This window comes from Perognathus longimembris, chromosome 5 (genome assembly GCF_023159225.1).
Source record: "Perognathus longimembris pacificus isolate PPM17 chromosome 5, ASM2315922v1, whole genome shotgun sequence".
Taxonomy (NCBI): domain Eukaryota; kingdom Metazoa; phylum Chordata; class Mammalia; order Rodentia; family Heteromyidae; genus Perognathus; species Perognathus longimembris.
Window position 1 is genome coordinate 52,125,973 of NC_063165.1, and position 12,937 is coordinate 52,138,909.

The 12,937-nt window shown below is 37.0% G+C and overlaps 1 protein-coding gene across 10 annotated transcripts in view; it reads right to left on the bottom strand.

The window, feature by feature from the left end:
* Positions 1 to 12,937, bottom strand: part of Dlg1 (discs large MAGUK scaffold protein 1) — a 191,284-nt gene that overhangs the window by 111,581 nt on the left and 66,766 nt on the right. For all 10 annotated transcript variants that reach the window (XM_048346891.1, XM_048346892.1, XM_048346896.1 and 7 more), the window contains exon 5: positions 4,333 to 4,497. In XM_048346891.1, coding sequence (XP_048202848.1) covers positions 4,333 to 4,497 — 165 coding nt within the window. The remainder of the gene's footprint in view (positions 1 to 4,332; positions 4,498 to 12,937) is intronic.

Consider the following 12,937-nt stretch of genomic DNA (forward strand, 5'->3'; position numbering starts at 1 on the left):
AGGTAAAACTTATAAACAGTGTTCCTTATAACATAAAGGGCATGTGATTTTTTAATTCTTTAAATAATCATCTGTCAACTTTGTTTCTAAAAAGCTGTGGGGGACATGTTTTTATAACTTATTCTAGTTATTTGTTTTCCAAGTAGCCTAACCTAATGTATAAAAGCCATGGCTTCTTGACCAATTATCCTATACATAAGCAAACAACAAAAACTTTTCTTGTATGTAGAGGAAAAAGAATATTTTAAAGCTGTTATCAAAAGAACCAAGTAATGAACTTTTCATTTTCTTATGACAAGATAATTAGAAAACGAGTGAGGTAGATGAAGAACGCAAGTGAAAATCCTAAGAGAATGTTTTTTCTTCTCAGTAAAGAAACTATTCAAGTCTTACTCCAACCAGGGGACTGGCTGGGGTGGATAACCCTTTTTTCCCCCCTGCCAAAGGCCATTTTGCTGATATTGTTCTTGGGTCATACAAAATTATCACTTACAGGTAGATGGGATGCAGGCCTTTCTGTCTTGTCATTTACCAATTCTTTCACATGCCTTATACAACTACATGACTGGATATTCTCCACTCCCAAACAGAGCAATAATATCCAAAACGAATTTTAAAACCCTCACTTGCAACAACAGCAGTGGTAGCTAAGTGCAGTATTTCCAACTGTGGCTACAGATTAGAAACACCTACTGAGTTTGTACCCCACCCCTCTGCCAAAATCCAGTCTGTATCGATCAGAACCTCATCAGTATTTTTCTTTGGGGGGAAGGGGTGGTGCGTTGGTCCTGGGGCTTGAACTCAGGGCCTGGGCACTGTCTGGCTCAAGACTAGCATTCTACCACTTGAGCCACAGCTCCACTTCCAGTTTTGTTTTGTGGTTAATTGGAGACAAGAATCTCAAGGACTTTCCTACCAGGGATGGCTTTGAACTGTTATCCTCACATCTCAGTCTTCTGAGTAGCTAAGATTACGGGAGCCATGGGCACATGGCCCCATCAATATTTATTAAATTTAAAAAATGTTATTATAAAGGTGATGTACAGAGGATTTACACCTACATAAATTGGTAAGGAGTACACTTTTAGACAATGTCACCTTTTTCTTTTCTTTTTCTTACCAGTCCTGGGGCTTGAACTCAGGCCTGAGCACTGTCCCTGGCTTCTTTTTAGTCAAGGCTAGCACTCTCCCACTTGAGCCACAGTGTCCCTTAGGGCCTTTTCTATGTATGCGGTGCTGAGGAATCAAACCCAGGGCTTCATGTATACAAGGCAAGCACTCTACCACTATGCCATATTCCCAAGCCCTAGACAATGTCACCTTATCAATACTTTTTAAAGTCTCATGATTCCATGTCCACTCATGAAGACCATTACTAACGGCAGTCAATTTTCTTAACAAGGAATTCATATCCCCAAATAAATCAGCTACCATTTACTGAGGAAAGTCATATTTGAAGATAAGTTTTCAAGTAAGACTTCTGTTAAATAAATCTTTGACCAATACAAAAAATCATCATGATTATCAAAATGAAGTGGGTTTCCAATGACAAGTCAGTGGCTTGTTATATAAAAAAGTGGGAGTTCACTGATGGATTAATGAGTCCAGTTATACAAATTGGGTAAATTTATAGACACATTCTACACTCTTAAGAAAATCTGAAGATGTACACTCTTATGTATGGCAAGTGAGGTTAAGACCTAAAACATCTACTGATTCAGTGACAATACTGTATATCTGAAATATTATTTTAATTACCATGATGACCCCTTAAGGTAACAACAGAGCATCACTGCCTGCTTACAGTACAATCAAAGGAACTACACTGAAAGACCAAGATTTGGTGATATGCAATTGGGTTTGGCCAATTTGTAGGCCAAACATTCAAAATGACCAGGAATTTAAAACATTAGAAATAGAGAATTCACATATGGAGAGAGTTTTTGGATTCAAGTAAGAAAATCAATTTCATTCAGGGGAAAACAGGCATATGCTGACAAGAAGAGTGTATAAAGCAGGTGATATACTAAGACTCCAAAGTTCAAGGCTTTCAGGTTGTTCAGAATGAGGGTAAAATATATTTTATTACATTTATACTTTTACAGGGTAGATCTGTACATTAAAATTTCTAGAATAACTACTAAAGAGTAGCAGAATAGCTTCCAAGCTAGTAAGAAGGAAAAATGAGTTTAACAAATATAATGCAAAAGAAGATATGAAAGGATCAAGATTTCCCGTGCTTAAAAATTAAAAAATACAGCAGGGCTCCACTGGCTTATATCTGTAGTCCTTGCCACTCAAGAAGTTGACATTTCTGGATTGTGGTTTGAAGCCAGCCAGTGTAGCAAAGTCCATGAAACTCTTTTCTCCAATTAACCATTAAAAAAAAAAAAAAGCCAGAAGTGGAGCTGTGAATCAAGTGGTAGTACATTAGCCTTGAGCAAAGGTCAAGGACAGCGTCCAGGCCCCAAGTTCAAGTCTCAACTGGAGTGTGTACATGCACATGCATGCATGCACACATATACACAAACAAAAAAAATTGTGGAATGGCTAAAGTACTATTTAAGGAAAAGTTTTCAATCTCAAGTGCTGTAAGAAAGGCTGGTAGTAAGCAGCCTTGAGAAACTAGAAAAACAAACAGAAAAATACCTCAGAAAAAGAAAAAAAATGGTAGAAAGGGAAAAGGATGAAAGGAGAACTGTCTTTGCCAGTATTAGCCAACTGACATTTTCACTCTGGATGTATCATTAGTTTCTCAAGGAGAGGTCAGAATGTTTATAGCAAACACAATCTTCAATTGATATGCAGGCTACTGTAGTTACAGTTACATGATTTTCCATGTTTATGTTTGTACATAAACATGTACATGTGAATACATGTATACACAGGTATATGTATACCCCTACAGAGGGGTAAGGATGGTGGTACACAGGATAAGAACAAAATGAAAAAAATATTTAAAAAGATCATCTTTGAAAGTGATCATCCTTTTGTCAGGAATGATGAAGGAAAAAGAAAAGTACAAATAAACAACATTAGATATGGGAATGGGGCTATACTTGTACATATAATAGTAATAGACATTAAAAGATAGTAACAGAGTATTATGAATATTGGAATGTGTATATTTCTAGAAAAAAGTATTCTAGAAAAATTGGTAGAAAATATGATTGGTACTATAGTCACTGCAAGTTTTAAAACTACCATAAAATGAACCCTCTTAGAGAATGACAGAATCCAGGTAAGTCTTACTAGTAAGAAACAATCCTTATGCATAATTTATACAACCAACAAAGGCCTGACATTCAGAAAAGAACTCTTACAAGCTGGTAAAAAAAAGGGCAATCCAATTCAAAATTAAGCAAAAATCCTAAGTAGGCATGCCACAAAACAGAGAGTGTAAAGGATCAATAAATATATTCCATCTCATTAGAAATCAGGGAAATGCACATTAAAACCACATTTCAAAACCCAAACCTAAATATACCACCATCCTTACCCTTCTATAGGGTTACACATATACATGTGTACACATGTACATGTTTATGTACAAACAAATATGGAAAACATAAAAATATACCAATTAGTGATGAGTATGTGCATATATATTTGATTTGAAGATTACATAAAGTATGAATGAATCATATAGGTTCTAAACCATGAAAAATGAATAAAACAGATAAGCAATATGAATATGCAGGAGAACATGAAAAACAAATAGGAAGTTCAGGATTGTGGTTACCTCTGAAGGGAGAGATGAATGGATCAAGAAAAGTTGCTGTTGGATTTCAAAAAGATGTTAATGTTTTTTGTACTTGCTAATATTTAAAACAAATGTTTCAAAATAGCTCATGTGTAATATATGAAATCTAAGAAGATATTTCCTTTATGAGGATCTTTAAATACAGTGTCTAAGAATAAAATTCATTTATAAAATATCTTTTGAAATTTTATTTTACTTATTTATTTTTTGTCAGCCCATAAACAAATTTAGGGCTTGGGCACTATCCCTGGACTTTTTTGCCTCAAGGCTAGCACTCTACCACATGGAGCCCCAGCTCCACTTCTGTTTTTTAGGTGGTTAATTAGAGATAAGAGTCTCACAGATGTTCCTGTACTGGCTGGCTTTGAATCGTGACTCTCAGATCTCAGCCTCCTCAGTAGCTAGGATTCCCCACTGGAGGTCCATTTTGAAATATGTGAAATACTAACAAATATATAAAATTCCTTTAACTAGGAAACTGAAATCAACCAAAGGGAGAAAAATGTACATGACAGAGTAGTTCTGAGCAAACCATAAGTCACAGGAAAAGAATAGAACAGTTATCCTACCTTTATTGGTGAAATATGAGAATGAGAAACAAATCCATGGACATTCTCAATCTCTGATAGGTTCTTCTCTGAGACATGAACCAACTCAGGACCTATCACCTCATTAGTGATTTGTGGGGAAATGTGTTCTTGAGGGGGTGTGTCTTCATCCTGATACCGATATTTCTGTAAAGAAAAAAAATGTATTAGGCATGAAAAAGTCCTAAAATGTAGATCAAGTTTAATTCAAATCATGGTTTTCATAGCTACTCAATTACTTTATGTAAAAATATCAAAGTATTTAATGGCTTTATGCATGAAATCTGAGAGAAATAGAACTAAAATTTTAGACATTATACCAATAATTTAACAAAATTTACTCTATTAAAAATCATTCAAAGTTAGATGAAAACAGAAGCCTAATTACTGGTTTTCTCACTTCTTTCCCAATATTAACTGAAACATCTCTAAAATACAGCTGCCTAAATGAGGGCAACATGAAGCCAAACTTATTTAGCTAAATCTAGTCCGTTTCCTTATTCAATTATAACTTGTACAAATGAAAACAAGTCAAGCATTTTCATCTGAAAATTATTATCATCACGAAAGACATTTCTTTCATCTACAATCTTTCTCCCTAATTCTCTCCTGACACAGACTTCTATGTGAGCTATTTTTAAAAGATTAACATATGAAAAAATACACTTTAAACAAAGTACTTATACAAAAGAGCAAGAAAATGTGAATGCTTCTCACCCCAGTGTGGGAAGTCTATACATAACTATGAAGTCATAACAAAATAAAATAGAATACATTACTTTGGCTCACTCCCAAACACTCACAAACAAAGCAAAAAATGACAAAAAAAAGTATAAAAGGAAACATTTTAAAGAAAAGTTTTGTAAGTTACTATGAGATGCTCATATAAATTACTTGTAAATAAAAGGGCAGTGAACAAAGGGATAACAAAAATTACATAAATGGGCTAATAAACTTATAGGAAATAAACTCAACTTGCTTATTAATTTAAAAACTGTAGTGTCAGCATTCACAGATAGACATAATTCCTAACACTTGTAGTAGGAGTCTTTTTATGGATTGCTTTATAAAACTTACTATAATACAATGGCACATAGTATTGAATTCACAAAAATATGAACAAATATTTACAGCAAGACACCACAATGGAACACTTCCCTTCAAAACAAGTTACATATGGATGACAGCGTCTATAGAGGGCACTATAGCAAAGTTTCAAAAGCTCTGGAAACATTTCTATTCCTAGTTCAAATAATTCCACTGGTAAAAATCAATCTTAGAGATAGCATCAATGAGGAAAATTAAGCGTTGTATAAAGAAAAAAAAGTAAATTTGTACATTATGCATGTGCAATACACATATAAAAAATGAGGACTTAAATGATTACAATAGCCAACACTTTCTAAGTAATATCCTGTGAAATTGCACAAATACATAGAAAACAATCTTGCTGACATTAACATTAGCTAAAACATTTAACATGCTACAGAAATCTGACTCTACATGAAAATCTCAACTGTTTTAGAAACCAATGAGAGTAATTATTTTTAACCTATAAAAAAGGCTGAAGCTAACATAAACATACTTATAATGTACAGCACAGGAATGGAGGTATGGATCAAGATGTAGAGTCCTACCTAGCAAATTCAAAGCCCAGTATCACCCAGCAGCAGCAACAAAAACACAACTAACCTGCCAAACAAAACCTAATACAGCTACCAATTCTAGGTCAGCCCAGGAAAAAAGTTCAAGAGACTTCCATCTCATCAGCAAAACAAACAAAAACCCTGAGTGTGAGCTGGATGCCAGTGGCTCATGCCTGTACTCCTAGCTACTCAAGAGGCTGAGATCTGAGGGCCGCAGTTCAAAGCCAGCCTGGGAAGGAAAGTCCATAAGACTCATCTTCAATAAACTACTCAAAAAAGCTGAAAGTGGCACTGTGGCTCAAGTGGTAGAGCACTAGCCTTGAGCAAAAAAGAAGTTCAGGGACAGTGCATAGGCTCAGAGTTCAAGCCCCAGGACTAGCAAAACAAAAACAAACAAAAAACCTGAGAGTGGGCAACTACACAATAAGCATAGATGAATCATAGTCCAAGTCGGCATGGCAGAATTTGAGACCCTATCTCAAAAATACAGCAAAAAGGGCTGGATCAAGTGTCAGAGGTCCTATCTAGCAAGCAAGCCTAAGGCACTGAGTTCAAACCCCAGTACAAATAAGCAAAATAAACAAATGAACAAACAACAACAATCAAGCTGACTGGAAGCAACATCTAAATTCTTTAAACAGACAGTATTAAAAAGAAAAGTTGTACCATATTTTGAAACTTTACAGGCACCCTCAACTCACTGTGTTTTGGGGAGACACAAGTAGAGACATTTACTATAGAAAAACTGGAACAAATTACCTATCAAGAATGACCCCACCACCCCCCAAAAAAGAAGTAAATTAGGATGTACCATTGTGGCAATATTTTGTAGATGTTAAAACTTGGTTAAAAAAAAACTGGGTAAAAATTTAATAGACAAGACTGAAGGCATAAATTATTTAATTAACTTTAACCACAACTCCACAGAGAAGGTGAACTCGAAACTCCTTATTTAGGGCTTTTAAACAACATTTCAGAATACACTAACTCTTTACTTCATACCACTAATAACCACAACAAAAAAATGGATGAATGATGACAGTGTACAAAAAATTTATCTCTGTAAGTTTGTAATAATGGTCAATTTGTATAACTGCAGTCTGAGACTGTAAGTCAACTGCATTTTCAGAACAAACCCATTCCTGGACCTATATGCCACAAAAATACAAATTTGTTTCATTACCTTAAAACATAGTGTCTAAAGTTACTTGCTACTTTTCCAATACAAATAGGCAATCAGGAACTACAACTTATGGTGCTGCTTAATATCCCAACTGATAGATTGTATTCCAAAAAAGCCCCTCAGAATTAAGTGACACCACAGAACACCTGGACTTAATAGACACCTACAGTGTATTTCATCAGTAGCTATACAATATACGTTGTTCCAAGCAGCTCATGGAACTTTGTCCAAAATAGGTCATATTCTAAGACATAGGGCAAGTCTCGGAAAATGTAAGAAAGTTCAAATAACTCCTGACTACAATAGAATAAAATTAGACCTCAAAACCAAACGGAACCACAGGATAGACTCAATATACAGGGAGAAAAAATGACACTGTATTGAATGATCAGTTGGTGGTTAAATAATAATGAGGGAAATTTAAAAGTTCCTTAACTCTAATAAAAATAAAAACACAATCCACTAAGAGTGAATTACAATTGTTAACATGCATGTGGTCAAATGCTGGTAAAACTTTACTAGACAAAATTAAAATTAAAAGCACATTGTATAGCCCCCATACAATGATTGTGGGGAATTTTAATATTCCTTTTTTCCAATAGATAGGAAATCCAGTCATCCTTCCCCTCAAAAATCTGGTAGATTTACCAGAACTTTCGGAATACAGCAAAGAGAGTAGAAGGTTTATAATCAGTGACTACAGAGAGTGAGAGCGTGAGAGCGAGAGTGAGAGAGTGCGAGAGCGAGCAAACGAGAGAGAGAAAATGAGAGAATTCAAGTAAATAATGATATACCTCAGACTCTGAGGAAAATAAGAACAAGACAAATTTCAAATTACCACAAGGGACATAAGACTGGCACAAAACACTTCGATAAACGCTAACCAATCAACCTGACAAAAAAGGGGGGGGGGGTAATAATTCAAATTGACCAAGATGAAAAAGAGGTTATCACTGCACATACAAATGAAACCCAGAAGATCATGAAGGAATACTCTGAAAACCTATATCCAGAAATGTTATGGGGTACAAGGGAGGAGATTCCACATCCCTCCAAGAGCCTACCACTCAGACAATCTCAAGCAAAAAGATGGATTTATTGGGGAAGCAAAAAGCGAACTGACCAGCCAGGGAGCAGTGCAGACTTGGGAGATAACATCATGACCCCTAACAGTCCTTGAGCTGGGGTTTATAAAGGTAAAAGTGTAGCACAGATGTAGGGGGCTGACCAGGGGGTAAAGCAAGCAACAAACAAGTTAAGCAAGCCATTTACAGAAGAAGAATTTTGTGGTCAGGTTGACTTAAAAACTTCATTTTAACAATTGGTACCATGTTTCCTTAATCAAGATGGAGTCAGCTCTACTCCCCCCAACATTTGCTACCATGTTTTCCTAATCAAGAGTCAGCTCTGCTCCCTACAACAAAAACAAACAAAAGGAAACCTCAAAGAAATGGATAAATATCTAGATCCTGTTGATCTACTAAAACTAAACCAAAAAAGATAAGCCACTTAAAACAGACCTATCACAATGAGATGAAGCAGTTATAGTTTCCCAGCAAAAAAAATCAGGGACCCAGAGATTCACCAGACTGGTTTCATCTTAGGAATTCTAGAATGGTTCAACTTACATAAATCAGTGGTAATACTGTATATAAATAGGATCGAGGATAAAAACTACATGATTATCTTAATCAACACACAAAAAAGCCTTTGACAAAATTCAACACCCATTCCTGACAAAAGCTCCAAAGGAACTAGGAATGGGTAACATAATAAAAATTATATAACATACCCATACCTAATAGTATCATACTAAATGGGGAAAAACTGAAATCATTTTTGCTAAGTCAAAAACAAGACAAGGATGTCCACTCTCCACTCATTCAATATAGTAGTGATAAAGAGGACTAGCGATAAAGAGGACTGTTAAAGGTGACAAATGAGTTTTATTAGTTTGCAACTACCTTGACCCCGGGCTACCCCAGAACGAGGAGCAGTTGCAGCCTCCAGGGGAAGGGTTTCTTTCCTTTCTTCCTTTCCACAGGCTTTTCTGCAGGCCTCCTGTTCTCCACAGGCCTCTGTTCTCCATAGACCTCTCCCCTCTCGGAGGGACTCCACTTTCCAAGTGGCTCTCTGTGGGCCTCCACTGTCCTCGGGCCTCCGCTCTACTCTCTGCGTATGCTCTGTCCAACAGGCACCAGGCTTCGGACTTTCCCACAGGACTTAGGCTCCAGACCCCTCCGCAGGCCTCGGGCTTTTCTCGGTTCGGCTCTGCTCTGCTCCTCTGTTCGCTCTCCTGGGGCCTCTGGCTCTCAGCAGGCCTTGGCTCTGAAGGCCTCGGCTCTCTTCCAGCCCAGAACTAGGTAGCTAGAGCCTCCATTCTCTGCAGGCCCAGGGCTCTGGCTCTCCTGTCCTCAGGTCTGAGAGGAACCCAGGCACTGCTCAGCTCCACGAGGGACCGCTTTCTCCGCGCCTCTTCTCTTCTCCCGGATATCCTGCCCTCTTATATCCACCCTCCCACCTGCAAGCTGGGGGGGAGGGGGTTCCAATCCCCACAACGTGGGGCAGGATCCCCTCCTCCGTGGGGTGTGCCAATGATGACAACATGGGGCAGGGCTTCTAGCCAACCTCCCTCCAGGTTATTACAGGGAGAGCAATAATACAAGAGAAAGAAATAAAAGAGAGTCAATCAAATAGGAAGAAAGAAGTCAAATTATCCTGATTCACAGCTGCTATAACTAACCCAATACTTAAGAGACCTTAAGTATTCCACCAAGAAACTCCTAAATCTGATAAACATTTTTGGCAAGGTTGCACGAATATTAGCACGAATATCAGATCAACATACAAAATCAACAGCTATTCTATATACCAACAGTAAACAGGCTGAAAAAGAAATTAGAATTTGTTGCACAACAACCTAGATAAACCCAGGAGGTAAAAGACCTCTACATGAAAACTATAAAACTTTAAGAAGGAAACTGAAGACGACTCCAGAAGATAGAAAAGCACCCCTTTTGCATTTTTTGATTAATGGAATTATTAATTTCATGGAAACGGCCAACAAGTTGAAGATCCAATGCAATGCTCATCGAAGTCCAAATATCCTTCTCTGTAGACATAAGAAAATCAGCACTAAATTTATTTGAAAACATAAAGGATCCTAAATATCAAAAGCTACTCTGAGCAAAAAGAACAATGCTAGAGGTATCACAATTAGACTTCAAATTATATTATAGAGCCATAACAAAAGCTGTTAAGCGTACCAGCATAAAAACATCAATGGAGCAGAAGACTCAAAAATAAAACTGGGGCTGGGGATATAGCCTAGTGGCAAGAGTGCCTGCCTCGGATACACGAGGCCCTAGGTTCGATTCCCCAGCACCACATATACAGAAAACGGCCAGAAGCGGCGCTGTGGCTCAAGTGGCAGAGTGCTAGCCTTGAGCGGGAAGAAGCCAGGGACAGTGCTCAGGCCCTGAGTCCAAGGCCCAGGACTGGCCAAAAATAAATAAATAAATAAATAAAACTGTACAACTACAGACTCTAATCTTTGACAAAGTTGCCAAAAACAGCAGCCTCTTCAACAAATAGTGCTAGTGAAACTGGTTATTTGTATACACAAAATTGAAACTAGATTTTCCTAGTTCTATCTACCAAAATCAACTCCAAGTGGATTGAAGATCTCAATCTAAGACCTGAAACCTTAAAACCACTACAGGAAAACACAGAGAAAACTGGAAGCTACAGACATAACTAATTATTTTCTGAATGGGACTCAGCCCAGCAAACAAGAGAACAATTGAAAAATGGAATTGTATCACATTAAGAAGTCTCTTCACATCAAGAGAAACAATTTCCAGAACCAAGTAACAACTCATAGGAGAAAAACTTTGCCAGAGACTCAACAAATAATTTACATCCAGTATATACAAAGAGATGAAAAAAGTAAAAAAAGCAAATGAATAATCAAATTAGTAAGGAGACAGCTATCAGAATGCAAATGACTAATAAAGAAATGGTCAACATTCTTAGCCATAAAAGAGATGCAAATCAGAACCACACCAAAATTCCACATTACCCAAGTCAGAATATCAATCATCAAGAAAACAAATATAATTGCTGGCAATGATATAAGGGAAAGGGTTCCCTCATTTTTTGTTGGAATGGATGGGCAGGAGACCATCCTGTTTAGTAGGACCTGCCAAACTCAAAAGGTCAAGTACCACATAGTGTTGTTACATCTTTGTGGAATGAGGAGGATGTTAGTAATGGTAATGGGACATGAACATAAAAGAGAGACTAGGAGGGGTTATGTAGGGGAGGGGAAGGAGAAAGAGAATGCTGACAGGTGAAGATAATCACAGACATTATATCCATTTATCTATGAATATAGCATAATGAAACCCATAAAGTACTGTTTGAAAAAAGGGGGAGGAAAAGAAGAGCAATTGGAATATGGTAAAAGGGATACACTTGTCCAAAGTACACTGTGTACATGTATGAAAATACCTCAGTGAAGCCCCTTCATATTATAAATGTATCTAAGCTCAAAAATAGTTTTTAAAAGATTAAATCCAAGAAAAAGTGATGTCATAAAATGATGTGAAGTACCCACTGTCTAAGTGGGTTGAACTTATACCTATAATTTTTCCCTGAAGCTTATCCCAGGCTAAGAATCAACTGTGAGACCAGTACTAAAAAAATACAATCATCTACATTTAGTACTTGAAACTATTTCCCTTTGGAAAGAAAACAAGTCACAATATCTTAATATTTTTACTGAGTGTGTTGTCTTCTCTCTGGAATTTTCTTTTTATACATGCTGTCACCAAAAACACTCTAATGCTCTATTAATAAAAAGTTTTATGATGATTTTCCTCAGCAGTTAGTAAAATCAAAAGCTAGAGCTTCTTCTATTTAATGTGGAAAAACAACAATTTTTTAAAAAGTACTGTCTTTCACAAAATACATGTTTTTGACCTTTATATGGTTAATTCTTAGTCTTTGGTTGGCACATCCTAAAGTCAGTGCATTTAGTAATTTGTGTTAACATCTATTCTCCCTTAAAAGAACTGCTTCGAAGACAGTTACGAAGTCTCTGGATTAAGAATCTGAAGTCAGGCACCAGTGTCTCACATCTGTAAATCCTAGCTATTGAGGAGGCCGAGATGTGAGGATCATAGATCACAGTTCAAAGCCAGCTTGGACAGGGAGAAAAAAATCCTGAGACTCTTATCCATTAAGTTAACCAGCAAAAAGTGAAGATGGAGTGGAGATGTTGTCAAATGGTAGATTGCGAGCCTTGAGGGAAGAAAAATAAAGTGAGAGCATAATACCTTGAGTTCAAGCTCTAGTACTGACAAGGAAGGAAGGAAGAAAAGAAGGGAGAGAGAGAAGGAGGGAGGAAAGGGAAAGGGAAGAAAGAGAGAGAGGGAAGGAGAGGGGGGAAGGGAAGGAAGAGAAGGGAGAAATAAAAAAGGAAAGAAAATGAAAAAGGAAGGGAGGAAGGAGGAGTGAGGGAGGGGATTGAAGGTCAATTTGAGCGGCCTCTGCATTCTCTCAACATTATCCAGGGTCATTTTATGAGTTTTAATACAGAGATGCGACATACACAGATGTGCTTTCACAGGTTGTGAAACCTGAAGTTAACTCATCTTTTGGAAATACTGCTTCATAGAAATATCATTTCTATTCACCTGTAATTTTTTTTTTTTTTTTTTTTTTTTTTTTGGCCAGTCTTGGGCCTTGGGACTCA